This window comes from Coturnix japonica, chromosome 1 (assembly GCF_001577835.2).
Source record: "Coturnix japonica isolate 7356 chromosome 1, Coturnix japonica 2.1, whole genome shotgun sequence".
NCBI lineage: Eukaryota > Metazoa > Chordata > Aves > Galliformes > Phasianidae > Coturnix > Coturnix japonica.
Window position 1 is genome coordinate 109,292,723 of NC_029516.1, and position 23,272 is coordinate 109,315,994.

General features: G+C 40.3%; 1 protein-coding gene across 3 annotated transcripts in view; it reads right to left on the reverse strand.

Moving 5' to 3' along the window:
- The window catches only part of REPS2 (RALBP1 associated Eps domain containing 2), a 90,801-nt gene that overhangs the window by 16,160 nt on the left and 51,369 nt on the right, over positions 1 to 23,272 (reverse strand). For all 3 annotated transcript variants that reach the window (XM_015885971.2, XM_015885979.2, XM_015885962.2), the window contains exons 12-14: positions 19,830 to 19,872; positions 17,476 to 17,612; positions 2,969 to 3,033 (exon numbers count right to left, since the gene is read on the reverse strand). In XM_015885971.2, coding sequence (XP_015741457.1) covers positions 2,969 to 3,033; positions 17,476 to 17,612; positions 19,830 to 19,872 — 245 coding nt within the window. The remainder of the gene's footprint in view (positions 1 to 2,968; positions 3,034 to 17,475; positions 17,613 to 19,829; positions 19,873 to 23,272) is intronic.

The window sequence follows — 23,272 nt, forward strand, 5'->3', positions numbered from 1 at the left end:
TTGCCTGGAGAGGTGATCGATGCCCCATCCCAGGATACATTCAGGGCCAGACTGGACAGGACTGTGAGCACCCTGATGTAGCTGTGGTGCCCCTGTTCACTGCAGAGGAGTTGGACTAGACAGCCTTCAGAGGTCCCTTTCAACTCTAAGGATTCTACAAGTTACCATAGCTTTTCAGAGGCCATCCAGAAGAAAAACAGAATGAATCCACCAACCTAAGCTGGTACAGAGGTAATAGTCACAGCCATAGCCACATCTATGAAGGCCTCTCCCTACCAAAGGCAGGGTTGGCAGCAGGTACCCCCACCAGAGAAGGCAGCCCAGCTTCTATTTCCCTATAAATTGGCCAATTCATCTCAGGATCTCACGATTCAAGCATCACACAGTAAGATTGCACTGAGGTATAGAATAGAGGCCACAGCAATAGTAGCCCTCAGTTTCAGCTTGTGCCACACTCATCCAGCAAACCAGTCCTTCTCCTCCATTACTCCTCTGGCTGTGCTGTGGAGGCAGAGCTGGATGTGGAAATAATTTAAAAAGTCTGCAATATGACTGGAGATATTTGGCATGCTGTGACTAACCAGCGTTTCAGTAACTTGCTGAGCAGGATTACCTTGGAGGATCTGACAGGAAAAATAATGTTTCCCTAAAGGCTGAAATAAATTCTACTAAAAACAACAGCAACCATAGGCCAAGATCAAGACACTGCTTCTACACAGATATTAATTAAGCTATCCCTTGGTAGCTCTTTTTTGTGCACTTTGGCCTTTACATCACAGGAGCTCTGTAATCTCACTCTGAAGAGCCAACTGGTCCATGCTGGTTCTCATCCATCCATAGAAAACTGCAGTGCTCAGAAGAAATTCTTTCCCTCTCCTCCTCCATAAGTTGATTTCCAAACCTGAGCCAAAACAATCACACCACAAGCATACTTACATCGTGCACAGCCCCTGAAATATGTGAGGCTCACTTCATTTCCAAGGTATATTTGTCATTAGCAGTACCTACCCGCAGGCATACAGCACAATGTTAAGGCAATACAACGGGATTTTCAATAACATTGTTGAAAATTAAGTTAAAATGGAAATTTAAGATGAGATTGGTAAATCCTGAAACAGGAAAAAGCTGAATGCGTCATTTTAACATCATGGCTTTTCTTCACATTTTGATCCTGCCTCTGTTTTGAAAGGATATCCTTCCCTCTTCCTTCATGCTCTTTAAACAAAGGGCCCCATTGGACTAATGTAATCCATATGTTTATTATTGCTTACATGCTATTAGTAAGGGTCAGCTAAGCTGAATTACGACCCTATCACACATACTTTCCTACTGTCTGTTACCTTTGTCACAGAAGGACACATTTGGTGATAAATTAAGCAAAATGCGACAAGCACAACATTTATTACATTTCCAAGAACTGGGTTGATGTATATTTTTGCTAGGTCAAAAGAATATTTTGATATTTGATAAAATGTTTTTAAAAAATCATCAGAAATCAAATAAGTAAATGTAAGTGATGCATGTAAATAAAGTATCAGCTGAGCATATATTGAACATATGTTCAATACTGAACAGGCATAGAAACCACCTCTTCCCTCTTCCCTCTTCCCTCTTCCCTCTTCCCCTTCCCTTCCCTTCTCTTCCCTTCCCTTCCCTCCCCTTCCCTTTTCCTTTATTTTTTCCTTTTCTTTCTTTTCTTCTTCTTCTTCTTTTTTTTTTTTTTTTTTTTTTTTTTTTTTTTTTTTTTTTTTTTTTTTTTTTTTTTCCTCGAAAAAACAGACTTTTTTTCGTATTGGAAAAGAGTGGATCAAGAATTTCACATGGGACTCTTCTTGTGTTTGTGGCTTTAGAAAGATCCCATTCCGCACGACCCAGCATAGGAAGAGAATAGTTGGTTCAGACTGCTCTCCAGGGACCATGAGATTGAAGCAGAAACCTGATAAGTGCACTAAGGTGCACGGGATATTAGCAATAGGGCCAATGCCATCTGAGGAAATCATGCAGGCTCAAACCAGAGTACCCTACAGTCCTTAAGGTGAAAACTAGATGCACTCAGATACAGCTGAAAGGGAGCAGGGCAAGAAAGAGAGGAATGAGCCTCTGGTACAGTTGTGAGTAGCAACAAGTCTTTATCATTTCTATCATAGGCACATTGCAGCAGGAGTTGCTCACAGGCAGACTCCTAAGAGCAGATCCAGCACTCAAGTAATAACAGTTTCTGGCCCAATGAAAGTGCCTCACCAAGCTTTTATACATAATGGGCTGTCAGCTTCCCCATGGCCATGTCATTGGCTAAACCACCTAAAGGAACAAATATACGAAGCAAACTGCTGCCTAAGATTTGCCAGAGCCAACAATGTAACACTGCCTAAAATACCAAGAAGTATCTGAATGCAGATACGCACAAATTCATCTATTTTGCATTGTGCCGTGGTTGCACAATACTCTAAATACAAACCAACATACAAAAATCTAAAAGCAAAACAAAAGAAATGCACTACTAATGGTTTCAAACTAAATAACGTCACTGGCATGGGATTCACTTCCTTTTAGCATTGTTTTTCAAATCAATGGGTGACACTCATAAAAGCTGCAGATCCTTTAAGAGATGCCCTCTGAGCATTTGAAGCTTGAGAAGAAAACAACAGGTATCCAGCCCACGCCTATCAGGCATCAGACTCCTATTAGTAGAGTAGACTTATTACCATTTCATTTACAGTTTTGTCTAGTGGGTACATGTAAGCCCCACAACAAAGAGATTTAATTAGCCTGTTATTTGAGACTGCAACACACTGGATAGACAGACCAATGAAGAAGGACATGTATGGAATTGCAGAGCAAACTGTGGTGCTGCATGAACTTGGAAGCAAGAATGGCTACCATGTCCAAGCCAACTTGTGCTAACCACTGCAACAGCAAAATAACCAAGCAAACAATATGCAGTAAAATGCTGAAAGCTTGCCCATACCTGAGATACAGAAGGTCGAGGGGGCAACGCGGGTGGTGGTGGGGGCAGCCAGCCAGACCTCACAGCTGAACAGGGAAAATGAAAAACAAACATTAATTTAATTACAAATAAAGCCAAAATTTATTTCCATAATTTACAGCAATGAAGCAGCATTCGACATGTTGGTAACAGAAACCAAACTTGATCTTCATTGAGGAAACCCTGTTTGAAATAAATTTCTCCAGTGCTCATCATTCTATAAAATGAGCAGTGATTTAATTGTTGTAAAAAAACACAATGTTACAATAAAAAGCAGAGATGGAAGCCAGTCAGCCACAAAAGCCTTAACTAAAGAAGTCCAATTCCAGTTAAAGAACACCAGAAAGAGAGTATATATGTTCTTGGTACTTTGTTCTTTGTCCTTAACTTCACAGCCTTTCAAAAAAGTGATGCTTAGTATCTAATGTGGGGTTAGAGTTCAAAGAATTATAGAATAGCCTGGGTTAGAAGGGAGTTTAAAGACTATCCAGCTCCAGCCCCACTATTGCAGGCCCCTAGTGGGGCCAGGGCCAGGGCCCTATCCAACCTGGCCTTGAACACCTCCAGGGATGGAGCACCCACAGTTTCTCTGGGCAGCCTGTACCAGCGCCTCACCACCATCTTATCAAGTAAAGGATTTCTTTTTCATATCTGACCTAAATCTAACCTCTTCTAGTGTAAAATCAATACCCCTTATTCTACAAATCTTAGGCAAAGTCTCTCCCAGCTATCCTAAAAGCTCCCTATACATATTAGAAGATGACAGTAAGGTCTCCCTTGAGCCCTCACTTCTCCAGGCTAAACAAGCAAATCTCCCTCAGCCTTTCTTCATAGGAGAAGGTGCTCTAGACCTCTGATCACCTTCTTCATCCTCAGTTCCCTCCACATAGAGCAAACTGTGCTGTTTCTATGAAACAAACACATCAGTCTGGTTCAATGGCAGTGGCTGCAATTCTCAGTGAGCTCTCAATGTGTTCCTAGAGATTTTTGATGACGCTTAATTCCTCTTGTACTTCACTCTTGAAAACACAAATGTTCACAAATGTATGCAGTGCCAAAAAGTGATGACATGAACAAGGCGTGCCAGTGAAATGAGGGGTATTTATCTCTGCTAAGATAGGGATTATAAGAGTCCAGAAGAGAGACATGATCAGATTTTTAAGCTGAATACCTGACTGCAACTTCACTGATTTCATTTGAAAACTTGTAGGTCACGTACATACATCATCTGAAAATGGTGTTGCAAACATAAATTGATATTTTTTTTTGCAATCTTGAAACCTATTCTCAGATTCTTTTATCAAACCAGAAAACAAGGCTGCATACTCTTTGCTGTTCAGAGCCCTGTGTTTAGCCAGTGTATCAAAATACATACAGTTATTTGCCATCACTTGAGTCAGCACTGCACAGCACTGCCCTCATGCCCTGATTTCAGCTGACACAGTGTTAATAGAGCACTGACAGCACCATGATGGTGTGAGGCAGGGCACAAGCCACTATGTGGTTCTTCTGCATGCTGTTATCATTACTCGCTGGAGATATTCTAAAGGGAGAACGAGAAGTAAGGGGAGGAAGATGAATCCTTGATGGTCAGTTCTAGGCCTCTTTAGCATAAAACAGTTTCAGCTTTTATCCTGTACTAGCACAGAGGAAGGTAAAAATCACAAAAGTCCAGCTGCAGTTTAGTTTCCTTAAAATACCTAAAATCAATCATGGGAAAATACTACAGGACAGATGAGGTTTTCCAAAGGCAGCTGCAGAGAGGAGGACTAGGCCAACATGGAGAAACCATAAGGACTGATGGAACTCCTTAGGTAGTTTACCCTCTCCAGGTTCTTGTTGCATCGAGTGCTCAGCAACTTGCACCAGTAAAGAGGAAAGACAGTCCATCTTGCACTGTTACTTGAATAGTTTTTGTTGTTGTTGTTAACATTCTATTAAACATAGAAATGCTTTCTACCACAATAATTCTAAACAAGCAATTATATTTATACACTTTTTATTTCTATGTATATTTATAAAAAGCCACAAAGACCATTACAAGCCTTGTTACAGTGTAGCCATTTCCGTATTTTATATACCAAACCTAAAAATGTCTACATGGTTGAAAATACAAAGATAAAAAGTATTAACTGTTAAGCCAGTGACATGAAAGTAAAAATGCATGGATGAAATTATTGAGAACAGTCACACTGACTATTCACTGCTCCCAAGAGTTTTATGGTTTAACGTGCATGGTGGTGATGGGTTGACAGTTGGATTCAATGACCTTGGAGGTCCTTTCCAGTCTCAATGGTTCTATGATTCTACAGTATTCTGGGCTTTTGCATCTTCTGTATCATCTTTTGAATCAAAATGAAGCCTTATATCATTGCAGACAGTGGCAGACAGAAATAGGACAATTACAACCCAACTGAGGTTAAGAAAGGGAGCCACTAGCATATCTAAATATATGAAAGAGATCTGGAAAAAAAAAAAACAAAAAAAAAAACAACACACGGATAAAGCAATTACAACCCTTTCTTTTGTGTTAAGTAGCTCCATCTATTAGATCACTGCAATACCAGCATGATGTCCTCTCCACTACACTTTTCATCTCTCTTCCACACCATCAGTCTTTGGAAATGAACAGTGGTCTAAGAAGGCTTCCTTTCTTCCAGTCTCAAATCCAGATTACTATTCCCTTTATGTGAGCACTGACACTGGCCTTGCAGATACTGAGCTTTAGCAGCTACAGATATTAACAATATTTGAAAACAAACACTATCCAACTCAAAAACAAATGCTCTGCAGGTCAAGCAGCTGCACACTTCAACAGCAGCAAGTACATATGCTGAATTTAAAATGTTTATCTTCAAGAAATCTTGTGGGAGCTGTGCTTCAATGAGTGCAACTTGCCTTCCCAATACGGCCACTGCTTGTCACCAAGAGGAGATCATCTCTGCAGGCCAAACAGTTCAGGCAAGGAGCACAAGCCATGCAAGCTGCCTAGTAAGCATGACACTATGCAGGGTGCTGCTGCCACAGGGGTTTGAGAGGCAAACCACAGGTACCACCCACAGCTGCTGCTCTTGCCCTTCCAAGAGTATGCAGCTCCTCCAGGCCCCATGTTTTCAAATCTGCTTGCTTATGGTTCAGCAGGCCCTCAAAAGGAGTACTATGGGAGCACTGAAAAGTGGCCTTAGCTTGAGCATTGCTCTAGAGATGTAGCACCTGCTGTCCTGCTCCCCAAATCCTCCAGCTCACTGATATTCCTAGAAAAGCAGCAGGGAATGTTTTAAGCTGCAAGGCACTAGTCTGGCTGGAAAAGCACATCCTGATGTGGTGGCAAAGCCCCACACACTATGAAGACTCAAAAAGACTACTGAGATTAGCCCCCAACAAAATTCCAAAGGGAAAACAATTCTTTCCCATAAGACGGTCAAATTAAAAGCAGAACAAAACACTTCTTCAGCTTTCAAAATAGGCCATACATTAATTCAGCATTAAAGAAGTTATATGCTTACACCATGTGCATTTGACCCAGTTTCCTCTATTTAATCCTGCAAATTCTAACTTAAGCTACTCATGAAATATTCATAAAATCCCTGCTGTTGCCGAATGTCTTTGGCCTGTTGTTAGAAGGAAATCATGCTTATGTGAGCACAATTGCTAGTTAGTTAAATTTTGAGGACTAATAACAACTTATTAAAAAAAAAATAATAAAAAGTTATTTTCCACACAAGGCAGTGAAAAAGAAATTTAATGGCGTATAATAGGGCCTTCAGCTTCCTCTAGTATCACTACTCTAAAAGAGGGCAATCTTGAGAGATACTCCTAGATTTGTATGCATATCAGCAGGTGACTTGTACTATTAGGCTACTCTAGAATGCCTCCTGTCTTGGGATAAAGCCTCACACCAATAGGTTTTTGCTGTTAGTGATGGTATCACATAAGCTTTGAAAGCAAACATAAATATAGGGAGAGGGAAGTCTGGTCCCAAAGAGAAAGCAAGAGCAATGAGATACAGCAGCGAACACATAAATGTCATATTATCAGGTGTGCACCCCAGAACTTGGGTAAGCTGTGTGCTATTACTCTTCAGAGACAAGTCCCCATATCCCAAATAAGAGCAGAGAGAGCTAGAGGGACATGGATATGCACAAAAGGACCACAGGATAAGAAGGAATAACCTCCCTTCAAATAGCTATCTAACACTTGGTCTGCTATTATCTGTACGTATTTCCCTATAAGATGCACCAAGAAAATGTGGTAATTCCACTCTTCAGCTACTCTAAAAATACTAGCCCCCTCCCCCCCACAACCAGTGCTGTGCTCCCCATGACACCTCCAATGACACTGACGTGATCCAATGGCCTAGGAGCTGCAAGCCAGATACACAGGTCCCACCTGTCTTCCAGCCCATTTTAACAGGATTTTGAAATACATCCCCACATCAAAGAAAACAAGCAACTACAAAATGCAAGGAACTGCACCAAGGGAGTGCATCCTTTACAGGTGTAGGGAGCAAGAGGTACCCACAGAATTTCCTCCCTGAAGGAAGACTGCAGGAAGGGCCTTCACAGTCCCAGTAGTGCCACAGGTGTGTCATTACTGTGCGTCTTGGTGGTGGTTATACCAGAGTGAGCAATGCAAATGAAATCTCAAAGATAGCACAGTAGAAGGACTGTTCAGATACCAGTAAAAGATATTTAAGTACATCCAATTGTCTGCATCACAAGTATTGCTGCAAATGATAGCACTTTCATGCACTAGTTACTCCCACAAAGGCAGTGATAAGGCCTTCAGGCAACAACCACATATCTCTGTGTTTACACATAAGAGTGGACTATCAGAATGGCAAGTAGCCAGGACCATTTTCCTGCCCTACTTCAGCAATCACAAAGGTTTAATAGCCCTAAAAGGTCACCACACTAGATAAAAAAGCAGGTTTTCCAGTATGAAGCAAGATTATCATTTTAAAACAAACACTAGGATGGAATTTTACATTCTGAGAATGGGGCATATCATCCTATCCAGCCAAGTCACTCTGCCTCCAACCTCCATAGCACACACAACAAATCCTCAGTTCCTTTTCTGTTATTTGATCAAGGAAGAGTAGTCCCAAGGGAAAAAAACACAGGTTTATCTTAGTCCTGTTAAACCTATGGCAAACAGGCCTTCAGCTCACCACACACAGCAGCAGGGAAGGACGTCAAGATTAGGGTGAGACAAAACTGGGTCCTTGGGATCTGTTAGATCGACCTGTAACTGGCTGCATGCCTTCCATCCAATCAGACCAAAAATCTGCCATAACAAACTGAAATGCTGGACATGCTATTAAGAAATAAATAAATAAAAATTCATAGTGAAACACCAGCATATAAAACCATATTTCCTGAAACATTTCCATTCCAGATATTCATTTTATTCATATTCTTTGCAGCTGTATTCCTTCCCAGTTTTAATGTCTATCACCTTAGTCTAGGTATCACCTCAGACAAATTGAAGCTGTTAAGTGAAACAATATGCTTCAGATTATTTGAGCTGAATGTGTGCGTAAGCAATGCCCTTTTTTTTGATGAAGAGTGGTTTCCCTGGGTCAGGGGCCATTTTAAGTATTTCTAGCCAAGATGAAACTAGTTACTGCTACTAAAGGAGACTGTGTTCACCCTGAACTGGCCCTTGCAGCTGCTAATGGCCTCACATCTTTCATCCCACTCATTGTATGGCTGCTTCTCCTATCTCAGGTGCCATTCCCAAAAGAAGAAAAGGCCCTGTGTATGTCAGTCCTACAACAACTAAATTAATCCTAAATTCAGACTGCCCTCGTTCAAGTGGACTTAAGTTCAGGTTCTTGTTTCTTTTCTGTTCCTGTAGCAGCACTCCTGCAGCTGGGCTGGGAGTTAAATTGAAAGAAAACAATCTGACAGAGTTCCTCTGGCTGGTGTGTTTTGGTAGTCTTCACATGGAAGCCACAGGTCAGCACACTATGGCCACCACTGTTGGATCAAGGAAGAGAGAGGCTGCACCACAGATTCACATCAGTTTACGCAGCCTCAGGGTGCAAAGCTCCCGGGTCAGGTTTAACAGAAGAACATTAAATTAATTTTGCCAAGAAGTGAATGATCTACAATACAGAAACAGCTCTAAGAAATAACCCAACAGAATGAATTACTATACTGAAAGAGTTCTCACCAGTTGCTTCAGTGCCTTGGTAGCTTGAAAGCTGGCATTTCTGCTCTTCCACTCTGAGGCTAGTTTGGAAACTTGTTTGAGGTATTTTTCCTGCTTCTGTTGCCAAAGGCAGACCACAGAAAAAAGTTCTGAGTCTAAGCTTGAAATCCAATTCATGTTTACTTATGTCTTATAAAACTTTCCTCTTTTTCATCAAAATTGGAATACTTGGGTATCACATAACAGATACCCTTTTGTGCACCCCTTCCTTATTTACCTTCCTGTACTTTAGTGCAGTGATTGTGAAATAACTTCTTTTTATTCAAGAGATGTGAATTATGAATTCTCATAAGTACATCTTTAGAAATTTGCAACAAGAAAAAAAATCTTAAAGGTTGTAGCCTGTTAAAGTAAATTTACAGAAGGACTCTTAGTAAGGTGATTGTGAAATACCTGCTTTTGTCCATGGATCTATTCTAATGATCTTCCCCTCCTCTTCCACAAACCATTCAATTTTCAAGTTACTGTTTTCTCTACTCGTTTCTTTTCTGTGTGATTCTGTCTGGGAACCACTTCTCCCTCCCTCCTGCTCCATGAACAGAACCATTCATGACTTTGTTCCTTCCCTCCCATTTAGCTTCATTCTCCACCCACAGGGAGGCAGAGTCTCTCCACCAAGCTCCTACGGATCCACACTGACAGAGTTTCTCACCCCAAGAATACCCCGGAGGGACTGCTGGAGGCTTCCAGAGGGATGTCACCTGCTCCTGCTGCCTGTGATCACATCTAATAGAGATCAACACAGAATCCCAGTAGTTGGGAAGAGCACCAGTCTACTGGCCACAATCCCTGAGCCCCACCTCAGACTTTGGAGGAAATCTCTATCTGCCAAGTCTTTCCTACAAGGGAGGCGACTTGCCCCCCCTTTCTGCCACAGGAGAAATACATATGAGATCCTTTCTTGCAAAACTGTTTTACCTACACTGTAAGCTATTCTAGGATGGATTGGGTTTGTTTGTTTGTTTTCACAGACTACAGTGAGCCAAACAGGACCAGGAAAATATCTTGGCCAAGGTCAGTGAGGCTGGTAGGGATAGTCAAGAACTTTTCAGCCTTAACAACTTTACTTTTTGGGTTTAAAATTTCATCCAAATACTTCCTAGCTTTAACAGCCTGCAACAGAATGAAATCAGACTATAAGCTGTCCTTCAGTCCTAGAAACACAAGAGCTGCGATTAGAAAAATGAGGAAAAACATCTTAAAAGTTCAATATAGACAAATTGCCAATAAAGAGACTTTAAAGGTTGGCAAGATTTGCCCCAGTTTACTTAAAAGTACACTCTGGACTCAACTGTTGTAGATACATAAAATTTCAAAATCTAGAAATGGAAAAATAAGGTACCCCATCAGATTCATTTAATAACCATTCATCCATTTATGTCCTCACTATCTTCTCCTGTCCATCCAATCTTGAATACATCCTTTTCAAGTTGGGAAAAGAAATTAGCTTCATAGCTGTAAACACTTATATCCTTCATAAAAAATTCTAAAAGGCTGAAAGGCATAAAAATCTCCCATGCAAATCAGAGGGAAAACATTCATATTTAATTCAGAATAAGCCCAGTTCCATGATCACATATATTCTGAAAGAGAACAGGACTGGAAGGAAACCGCAGCTTCAAAAACAGATCAGCGGCTGATTCCCGAAAGAAAAAAAAAAAAAGCTACTCCTGATATAAGAAAAAATAAATGCAACATTTATGTTAAGAAAGCATTTCACAATATTTTCTTTGCAGCGGTTTGCTGCGTGAGAAAATGTAGCATGAATGTCAGCTGAATTTTGTGTTCTCTGTGCTTTGGTTTATGTGTGGAAAAAATATATTTAAATATTAATTGTTGTTACAATACTTACAAAGATGTTAACTTCACCCTGCACTCCTTGCTTGATCAAGCCAGCATTAGAATTCTTGTATGTTGTGCCAACAGTATTCTGCAAAGGGCATATTTTGCAGGTAGCATTTCTCATTACTGCTATCCTAAAAAAAGGTTCCTCAGAACTGTCACCTTTGTAACTTAATCTTTTAATAAATACAAGACAGTGATATGCAAGATAGCAAAGTTCTACAGCACGAGAAAAATCCTTCCCTATTTATTACCCAAGTAGTTGGATCTTACTAAATCAAGACAAATACAACCACAATGAGAGGAAGGAGTCATTTAAAGTAATTACTCTGTGTAATTCACTGTGATTTAAATTCAGCATAAAGAAGGCCACGGCTATTCTACATTCACCTTGCCATTTCAATTTTGAACCAAAACATTAATTCAAAAACTGGTATTTATGTTAATGCAAACAACATAACTCCCTAATCCCACAAAAGCTTATCTTTGGTAGCTAAGACTTGCACATAGTTAACCTCAATAGATACAGGTATTTCCTAGGAAATGTAAGCAAGCATAAATAATCCAGAAGATAATGCAATAGCCATATCTATCTAGGTTAACTTTGGCAAGTGTTCTAGCACCCAGCACCAGGTACTCAAAAGAGAAAATCACCCTCACTTGTTCTCTGAGCTAGAAATACAATGTAACTGAAAACAGCTGAAAATAGTGTTACAGAGTAACTACTCAGCCTGGTTTCTATTGTGTGACAGTACACCAGCGCTCAGTTCTCCAAGCCCTCTCTCCCACACAAACACATAAGTATTTTATTTGATATCTGGACTAAAAACAGAAATACATAAAATTTGGCTGTCGATCTGCAAATACGAAAAAAAAACCAAAAAACAACACAAAGACATCTCAACAGACCTCTACTATTTGGAAATCTCCATGCTCAGAAAACAGACATTCCTAAGCCCATACATTTAAGGAAAGGTCGTGCTAGTTGAACGAAGTAAGGAGGGTTTGAGGAAGTAACGGAATCACACAAAAGAGGACTCTGGTTCTTCAAAGGCACGAAAAACAAAAGGATAAAATGTGGTGCTGACAGCAAGTCCTCTGGCACTACTCATCAACTGAGTCATACAATGAAAGTACCATTTTACACCAAGTGAGAATGGAAGATATGAAGGAACACAGAAGTGATGTGGGGACATATCTGGGTCATGCACAGGAATGCTGATGCACACCAATAAATCTGTTCCCTTGTTTCCCTCCTGTAACCACCACAGCACGAGCAGAGCTCAGCCAATGCAGGCAGAGCTTACAGATCTGGCTGTAAGTAGGAAAACCTACCTGGAGGTGTGTCTCCTGGGAGACATTTAAGGTCAGGCTAGACATGGCTCTGAGCACCTGATGTAGCTGTAGGTGTCCCTGCTCACTGCAGGAGAGTTGGACCAGATGGGCTTTACAGGTCCCTTACAACTCAAACCATTCCATGATTTTATAAAAACACATTCTATGCTGGTAAAACACTAGCCTGTTCCTGCCTTCCCAACTACACATGGTGATTAACACCTCACATTTTGAAAGAGAGAAAGAAATAAAACTGTGTTACAGAAGCCCATATCCCTCACAGAGCAACCCCAAGTTACACTGAGTGTTTGCTTGCAGGTCTGAGCAAAATGGCACCTGTGCTCCTCATGTTCCTCACCACATGGGCAGCCTCAGCAGGAGAGGAGGCTCATCAGCAAACAAGCACTGAAAATGTTCAGTCTAAAATTCATTTGTAAATAGCTACAGGTCTGTTTTGAAGAATTACAGAGACACTCAATGTGCTTCCGTATCAGCATGGAACTACATCACCAATGACAACTATGTTGTTACATCGACGCAAATACTCCTTTGCACACAAATATCTCCTGTTCTACAGAACTGATAATTAAAAGAAGTTATGCACTTCAGAAATGAAACTAAATGGGAAATAAAGTGTCTTCCACACTAGATGTATTTAATTTTATTTCAGAGGCATCACTATCAATCTAATAAGCCCCTGACCGCTCCCACTGCCTAAAATGGCTCAACTGTAGCTCTCTCAGTCTGAAAATGTGATAAAAAAAAATGCTGGAAGACAACAGGTGTATTTTTCAGCTCTAATCCTGAAGACAGGACCTTTCCCAGCCCAAGGCAAACCCTGGATTTTTGCTGGGCTCCTCCAGTGCCTTCTTCCCACACCCCAGTGCTGGGGCATGAGGAGCCCGAAGAGGAGCTGATTTGGCAGACACTTCTGTGCACAGTACTTATGCTAGAATCTCTTGACTTGCATCTGGCTAGACAGCAGGCTAGCAGAAAAATGAAGATGTAAACCAGGTCACGCATAAATTTAAACTGACTTTTTGTGTGTGTGTGTGTGTGCTTAAAACCTGCTGTTGTCTTTCCAGGAATGCACTGCACCCAGCCAAATATTTTCTTCATATGTACATAGGCCAAATGCCAGAGATTATATATTCAACAAGAAGAAATACACTGAGAATCTAGCTGTGCTAAATTTTTGTCAGATGCTAACACAAAGCCTTCGCTATTAGAAAAAAAAAAAAGAGAGAGAGAAAAGTTTTCTGTCTCCTAACATGTCTTTACAGAAATTCTTATGCGTACTCACAGATGGACTGGCTCGCAATGACCTTCCTCTAGTTAAATAGAGTAACAGGCTTATGCAGATACTGTAGGAAAAACTCTTCAGGGAGCAGTGGGGTTTGAAAATCCTCTTCTTTAAGACATTGAGACTTTAACTGTAGCAACTTGTTTGTGCAGTTCTTGAGAAAACACATCACCCTGCAAAGCAAAGCAAAAAACAGGGGCATCCTATGACAGCTCTGGGCGGTGGTGGGGAGGAAACAGTTCTGCAGTAGGCAGGATGCTTCTCTGATGACAGTATTTAGTAACCCCAGTGTTGAACATGGTGAGGTTTCTTCAGCATACGGTATGTTACCATATGGTAACGGTCATGTTATTAATATTTTCTCAAGCACACCATATAACCTGATCAATTATTCTTAGGTTCCTTTTATTTATTTATTTATTTATTTATTTAATTTTTATTCTTTTTCCTCTCACAACTGAGAAAAACAGCTCAGTAAATGATAAAATACAATTGTAAGAGTGGTAAGGAATAGGTTGCCCATAGAGGTGGTAAATGACCCATCCCTGGAGACATTCAAGGACAGGCTGAATGGGCTCTGAGCGCCCTGACTGAGCTGTAGGTAGCTCTGTTCATTGCGGGGGGAACAGGACGACACTACACGATCTTTAAGGGACACTTTCTACTCAAACCATTCTATGATTCTGTGAAATTCAAACCCAGTAGTGGTCTGCCATAGCCATTGGTTGAATTAACCTGAAGAAAAGTTTTTTTTTATTCTGTCATTTAGAAGTGAAATACAACAAATAATGTTCCAAACCACTGATAGCTTCACAATATAAGAAGTGATACCCATAGACCAATATAACCAATGAGGAACTGAAAATAAAAGTTAATGCTACTGAGCACTCATACAGAAGCAGATTATTCACCAGACTTGCTCAATCAGGATTATTTCTGAACAAGAATTAGTAGGACAAAAACGAAGGCACCAGAATGGAATTATTCTAATCACATAGGATGTGATTAGATGAAAGCTATTAGAATGGCCGGTTACAGTGTCTGTTTTTCTGTACTGACAATAGCAACACAGTGGGTCTAGTAGGGATGGCCTTCCAGCCATCCAAATTCTAGCTGCTAATTTTCGTGGCTCAGCTATAACAATAAGACTATTTTTGACAAACCAGAAAGGAAGGCAAGGAGAAAACAAAATAAACTTTCAGTCAAGAGTTCACTAGGAAAGTAATTAACCATCCCGCGGGTAGACTCATATCCGGCTTGATATTTATACCAGCTTGTATCATCCCAATCACAAAGAAACCTAAATAGCACATTGCCATCACATCATCTATGTTGAAAATCTTTAATTGTATCTTCCAGTTGCAGATGGAAACTATTCTAACATCATGCTTTATACTGTCAGCAGAAATAGAAATACAACTTGTTATTATACAACTGTCTGCAATTTGCTCAGTGCTTGTGCACATGCTACTTGCCCTTCCAGGGTTTTTGGGTTTAAGGTGACAGTTCTCAGTTTCTTTTAAAAATTCTCTTTATAAAGCATTTGGCTACCAAAAATTGACCACTCCATGAAGAACTGTCCTTAGATGACAAAGGTATCTGAATACGCAAAATGATGAGCCTGGAACTTCTAATGAATGGCAAATCCAACAGGGAAAGAAAGAAGAAAGGGCAGTGGACTAAACGAGAGAATTGGGAGAAAGCATCTGTATAAAGTCTTACTATCAACAGGATGCTATAGAATAGCAAACATCCAGGGCTTAACGACAGAAAACGGCATGCTCATGTTTCTTCATAGAACAAAGAACTGAAAACACTACTTCCAATGCAGACATCTTTAATGAGAGCAAAGCAAGACAAATGCACCATGGCATCTGGGTGCATTGGGATGTCTTAATTTAATTCTCTACTGATAATGCATACTTATTTGCAATGGAACCCTTATTAGTGCTATACACTTTAAAACAAATTCCTCCTTAAATCCTCAAAGGCTACAGATTTCTCCATATTCTTACACAGTGAGTATTTACCTTTTGGACACCAAAATAGAAGAGCTCCATTGGAAAGGACTGAAAGACAACCACCCCAAACATTTAGCATTATTACTAGGGCATATTCAAGACAGGAATAAATTACAGGCCAAGACCCCGCAGGCAAAGGAGGAAGCGGAACCTCTGGGAGACCGTTCACATTTCCGCAATTCGGTAGCATACTGTATTTCAGGTTTCGTCAACCTAGAGTCAATTCCTTTTCCAGTAATACATATCTGTAAATATGAACTAAGTACAATGAATAGCTTTTGGATAACCAAAGTAAGTACTTCTGGGGAGATGGTTTCTTTTTTTTTTAAACTTTTTTCTTTTCTAAACAAAATATTGCCTATCCTTAGCTATTTGTCCCATTTCCAGTGACGAAGCCATCCAAAATCTATCAATGAGTTATCCATTCCTTTAGCCATATTCTATAACACTTCCAGTTTGTTAAGTTGCCCAGAAGAAATAATGATTTTACTTCAACTGTAACGCTGACTTTCAAGAAGATCCATTTCAAAGCAAGATGTTACTTTTCATTTGCAGAATGATTTCTTAGAGAATTTACATTCTCTTTTTATTTGTGTTCCAAGAGAAACTTAAATCCAAGTTAACTCCCTTGTAGTTATGCATTTTATCTGGAATCTGAGAAGATTTGCTGCCTTATAAAATGCATACTTGGCTCTATTTGTTTTCAGGATATATATACTTTTTATGTATACTAAAATCACAATGAGGGGCAACAGACCCCTGAATAGGAATCACAGTCAAAGATCAGGAATTGCTTCACTATGTAAGGGCAAAACAAAACTTGTTTACTGCTGGTGAGTTCCAGGGTTAGGCACACATAACAGGGCTCCTGAGTTCCATCCGCTGTTTGCACAAAGTCCTAAACAGCAACAGGCAAAACTCTTCTGTTTTTTTCTACTCCAACAACTACATTAGAGAACCCAGTTAAAACATTCCTTGACTCAGTCAGACCTTGGCTTTCCTATGAAGCATAAACATGACCATGTTTAACCTAGTCCTTGAGGCAGATGATTGGTGTGCGCTGCATAAACCTCTGGCCCAGTTCAAGGACACTGCCAGAGCTCAGCAGCTCTGGGTGCCTGCTCTCCTGAACAAACAGCTCCTCTTTCCACCACTCGCTGTGTAATGCAAAAGCAGTGCTTCAATATTAAAGCGTTGGAGTATGATTTGCTTTTATTTCCCTCCAGCCACAATTCTATATCATTCTGTACCCTCAACATGCATTCACACGTCAAAAGAAATTACCCTTACTGTTTAGACAAAGAACGGTTTCTGACTGCCCCTACACGGATGGAAGACGTTAATGTCAAAAATGTTTGTACACAACAATTTTCACTTTCTCCTGGCTTAAGCATTCCATTTTTTTTTTCCTGCTTATGAGCTACATATAATAAATAGTAATAAAAATCAAATGGATTGTAGTTACTAATGAAAATGGTCTAAGCAGCCAGACTTGTTATAAACAGTTAGTGATGACAGCCTACCATATGTTAAGCTTCTCATTATTGCGCCAGAAAACATTATAATCACCTTAATTATGGCAATAGAGTGATTTTTCCCCCTTCACTGGTGAAGTAATGCCATAAAGCTCAACCTCTCCTGTCATACATTACTGTCCATAGCACAGAGAAGCATATGCACAATATCGTCAAACGTTTGTGCAAACAGATCAATTTGCCAAATATGCAACTAACCTAAACGGTCTCAGAAGAAGGAAAGAAAGCAAACTTTACCTTGAGTGTTCTGTTGAAATATTTTGTTTAGATCCAAAGAGGAAGCTCTGGAATGTGATTTCTGTGGCCTTGGAGGTGGAGTAGGGGGCTCTTCTCCCTTTTTCATGGCATCTTCTATGGATGTGCTAGAATAAGACCTATGGAAGAACAGTTAAAAAAATAAAAGAAAAAAAAAAAGCAGAAAATATTTCATTTCAGAATTCATTTTAAATAATTACAGTGAATAGGATCTAAAAATACACTAAGCAGAACTTGAGTTCATGGTGGAAATCCCTTGCCCTGCTGACTAACAGTTCCCCTAATAACAATGGGGATTTATTTGGCAACAGGGGGAAGGAACGATGCATCTGGGGAAATGGACCCATCACACTTAGAGGGCGAATTCTTTCTAAGGCTACTACACTACAGTTTCAGGTTCTTCTCGTGAAACTTCAACTGCCACAACAATAAATGTAGTGACTATTTTGAATAAAACTGGGTTGAAAACAGTTCTCATTACAGTTGCTTTCCCAACTGCAAGGATACTGTTTATACAGGTGTAGCCTCAATTGTCCTCCTGTATGTTTAGTCATTTGTAGTACTTTGGCTACCAAAATATTATTTTTCATATTAAACAGTTACCAAATTCAACAAAATCCAGAAAAACTGAATGGATCCAAAGCGATCCAGACTGGTCAAGCGTGTGTTTCAGTACATCCTTCTAAGCCATTCCATATAAGTCCATATCACATAATCCCAATGCAGTGCATTTGGAAAGAGCTCTGATGTTGCTGAATAGCATCCAATATTTTTCAGTTGTTGTAGTTACCGGTTATTCTGCATGATCAAGAGCTTTGTTCAAAATGAGCATTGACAATGTGAGATGTCATACATACTATATAATACATTATGTATGACTGGCAAGACCAAAACCACATTTGAGTAGAACAGAAATAACTCCCACTAATGGGAAACGGATCTTTTCTTGCCAAGCAGGCTGTTGTTAGAACACAGCTATTTAGTGGGACAGACACTTGGCAATGCTGATCCTGTTTCTGATGTAAACTTTAATAAATACAAGAGTGAAAGCTGTAATTGCTTCAAAATTTACATCTGACACAAAAACCTGTGCTGATAATGAAGGTTTTGTCTTGGTAGAGCTTTGAATTCCATGTCATTACATGTCATTGTCATTTAAGACCTAACCCAAACCTCCTAAAATAACTGGGAAAGGTTTTTTAACAGCTACAAGGTAAAAATGCCTGTTTCAGCAGTGCCAACACAGAGCCCTGTGACAATGAATCTCTGCTCCCAGCAGTAAGACCTCAGCACCTTGTGCTAAAAAGCCAGGCTCCTGGGTTGGGTGCAAGGATGTGCCTGGGGATGTCCAGTCCAACTTCTGCATTGAAGCAGCGACATAGTCAGATGTGAGACATAAGTGATGGCGCTCACATTCAAGTAGCATTTTTCAAACTTGTTTAAGCATTTGCAATTTTATGTATTTTCTGTTTGAAGAACTTTTACATAAATTTTGCATAAAAGTCTTACAGGTTTTTTTTGTGTTTTTTGTTTGTTTGTTTGTTTTTTCTTATTTACATTCTATGATTCAGCAACACAGCAGGAAAATTTAAAACAGTATAAAAGCAACAATGGCTGTCAGCAGAAAAATGGTACCCAAGGTGTTTCGGGCTTTCTGGATGGAACCTCTGAGAACAAGGGATTTCCATCTCCATTCATTATGTGGGGAACTGGTCTTCTCTTATTAGCAAACTTTGATAAGCTTTTAAGGAAAGAACTCCAGACTGTACTTTCATTGACTGAGAATTGAAGCCCTCTGACAAACCAAAGAACAAAAGTTTTAAAGTGAATGCATGATGGGGCTGTTCAACAGAAGAACCAAAACTGATACACAATCCATTTATACAGAGTAGCTCCTGGCACGTCTCCCATTTCCTTAGAATATCCAAATCCAGCAGGTGCCATTTCTAGTACTCAGTTAAAAGTTTTCACCATGCACTGACTAGTCACAGGAATGCACATGCATAGCAACCAAAGGATGCACTCATTCACACAGGAGAGCTGAGCCATTGCCACTGTGCACAGCCACCATGCAGGATTTAACAGCAGGACAGTACTAAGCGTTTCCTGGAGTCAGGGGGCTCCTGCCATCCTGCCATGGCCGCATGAAGCAGGGCTGGAGGCAACCATTACCCCAAAGAAGGGGCCAGGCAGAACTGCCAAGGCCTTACAAGCAGAGAGGGCATAATGCAGTGCTCCTGGGGGCTGCAGCTTACATGGCAACACCCACCACCACACCTTGCATCTAACATCAAAGCAGTGTACATCTTATCCTGAAACAGAAATGAAAGCAGTACCTGGATCTGGGTCTGGCTTTAAGTGCATGAGGTTCCTGAGCAGCTGAAAGAGAAAAGAAAAAAGAACAGCTAGTACATAATATGTTAAATAAGAGCCATGAGATCAGTGTATATTTGAGTCTAGCAAATGTGGATGTGAGAGCTTGCTCATCCCACGTGATTTGTTTTTGCTTCTTCTTCTCTGTTGTTTCTGTAATGTGTCAATGTTCTAAAAATTCAAAAGCCCAAGCACAGTCAGAACTTCATCCTATGATTTGGCTGTTGTGGAGCAGAGGAAGCAATGGGTCTGACAGCACTGACCAGCAGTTCTGGAGGCAGCCATGACATAAGAGAGTTGGCAAGCAACACAGGAATAATATAAACTTTCCAAAGAAAATATCTTTCTCCTGGTCCAAATGCCTATATGTTGTCTCAAACTCCAGAGCACGAACATTCATGTCCTTCCTAAATACTTCAACTAATTAGTATATAAGACCGTGTTCTTGTCACCCACAACAACTTCTAATACATCAGGTTGAAGTTACTTCGACATAAGCACGGAATTTTTAGAAAGGCATTTTAAGGAATAGTAGAAAGTTTCAATGGCTAAGTGTTGGACAAAAACATTTCTATCAATGTAAAAATCTCTTTTTTTTATTTCTCTGAATACTAAATATCCTGCCACCTCCAGAACCTATGCAATAGGAAGAACAGTACTGCTGAGTTACCTTCTCTGGGAAAGTCCTTGAGGCTGTTCCTCAGTTTACATGGTCTTTACAAGACTTTGCTGTTGCTCTCCTCGCTAACATAAAGTAATCTTGAGAAAATATATCCGTGTGATTACTTTCAAATTCAGCCCACCGAGATATCCTCCAGGTATTGCAGCAGCATGAGCGATCCCAATGCACTTACAAAGTGAATCTTTACATTTTCCTGTTGTTCTGCTAATCAGTGCACAACACTTCAGAGAAGCAAGGAGGATAGGGAAAAAAATTCTCAGAGCTTCTGCTTCCTTCAGATAGATGCCTGCATCCAAGTCAGACATTTATCATCAGCTGCTCTACAGCACTGCCTGAGAATACAACAGATTCCCCCAAACAGAACAGGAGCTCCCTGTGGTAGCAGCTGGCAAATACGGACCTTTTAATGGCTCACATTGTGTCCCTGCACAGGCCTTGCACAGGAGGCTTTAGGCATACAGAGCACAATAAATACCATATGCCACATGTACAGCCACACACTATTTCTTAACAAAAGAAATGGCTTTCAGGGTCATGCAGTGATAGTTGGTGCTTTGGATGGAATAAACCCAAATGCAGCTGGCAGAGATACAAAAAAACATTTATAAACCAAGTTCTAGCAGATTATTGTCACCAGCAAACTGGCTTGCAGTCATTCCAGGTTTCTGGGCAACAAACTCTTACAAAAGCAATTAAAGAAGCGAGAGGGAATTACTATTAAAATATGCAGTGGTGATAATGCTGCTCTCTCTGTGTCAAACTTCCTGAGAATACGACTTGAGAAGTCGCCTCTCTACAGCCACATGACCCAATTTTTCAAAATACTGCAATTGCTGATTATTAAATTACGTGCACAATTATTAAATATACGCCATTTAGAAATAGGAAGTGTAAATCCTCTCCAAGCTAAGCCATGCTTAAGAACCATCCAATTTTCCTTCTTTTATGGAGACAGTAATTCTGTTCATACTTCTTTTACAAAGCCCTTCTTCTGGAAAAAGAAACCAAAAAACCTAATAGGTAAAACTGATGTTTTATCTGTCCTTGAGGACATCTTGTTGAGGTAAATAGAGAAACACAAAAGGAAAAGAGAGACCTGAAAAGACTGCAAATAAAAAAATATAGCAACATAACACTACTGCCATGGATTTTCTTAAAAGCTTCTGAAAATCAGGAAATTCAAGGCTGCAGTTACACAATACCCAGATCCAACCTCAGTGTGAACCTTTCGTAAGGTGAAAAACAATACACAAAACTCTTATACAACAGGCAGTTCATTATTAGGCTATGCAAACAACAATGTGGCAGCATTTCTGTGCAGTTTGCTGGCATTGTGGTGCACTCCCTCTGCGCATTCTTCATGTGTGAGGTGTAGATTTGCACATATATACAACATAATCATTCAAGATGATACAAAAATACCTACTCGGTTCAGGAGTTTTCCATATTTCTACTGCTATGAGTAAATAAGCTTAACTAACATGAAACCAAGACAAAATCAAAGTTCTTGAGTAAATTGATTACATCTATTATTTAACAGTTCGTACAGTTCCTGGATTAGCAGAGCCCGATGAACTGAGCAGCCTGGTGTGGACAGATTAAAATCACATATGATGGTGAACTTACTTATTCACTCAAAGCACGGGAGAGTGTGAAGGTTCCCTTTTTGGGTGCTTAACTGCTTCCATCCCCTCCCCCAGCTCAACTTCATTTTAACATTTCTAATCGTGCAGAATCCACAACTTCTGGCTAACAGAAAAACTGAGGCCTCCCTGATTTACGGGATGGAGACTTGAAAACAGTGGAAAACTGTTTTATAAAAGATGCAAACAGGCTACACTGATAAGGAAAATGAAACAAGATTTCTTAGTTTAAATCACCTGCAGTGACTCACCTATTATCTCTTATTGGGGGCCTAGAGAGAAATTTAAATGTTCACAGTTTTGACCCCTTAATCCACTAAAAGTCCAAGGCCAGCAACGATCACACTTGGCAATCTAAATAAAATGGACAGACTTTCAGAGATGCTGAGCAGTACAGTTTTTACTCTGCTTCCCCTGGTAAGCAAAACCTGCAGGACCAACAAAGAAGCAGAAGGAGATGCAAGACACTGGTGGAAAAATATGATGGTGGCAATGGTGATGTGTAGGTGACAGTGTTTTATCTTTCCTAAGCGTACCAAAAATGGAATTGCTGAAGTGAAAATAAAAAATAGGATCACCAAGGTTGAAAAAGACCTCTAAGATCATCCAGTCCAACCATCCACCCACCCCCAGTATTTCCCACTAAGCCATGTCCCTCAGTACAACATCTAAATGTTTCTTGAACACCTTCAAGTACAGTGATTTCACCACCTGTCTGGGCAGTCCATTCCAGCACCCGACCACTCTCTTGGATAAGACTTATTTCCTAACGTTCAACATGAAGGGAGAAGAGCTGACCCCCACCTTACTACAACCTCCCCTCAGGTAGTTGTAGAGAGAGATAATATCATCCCTGAGCCTCCTCTTCTCGGGATGCTTCTGGGCAAAATGTGGAGGGCAGGGACTAGGGAGAACAGAACCGAGTCTTTGACTGGATGTTCTTTTCACTTCAGAACATGTGTCTGTCTGTCTGCGTGAGAGAAGCAGGAGTTGTTCAAGATGATTGGACTACGTTATCATAATGGCCTTTTCCAACCTTAATGATTCTGTGACTCTAAGAACAAGAGCTGATAGGACATCT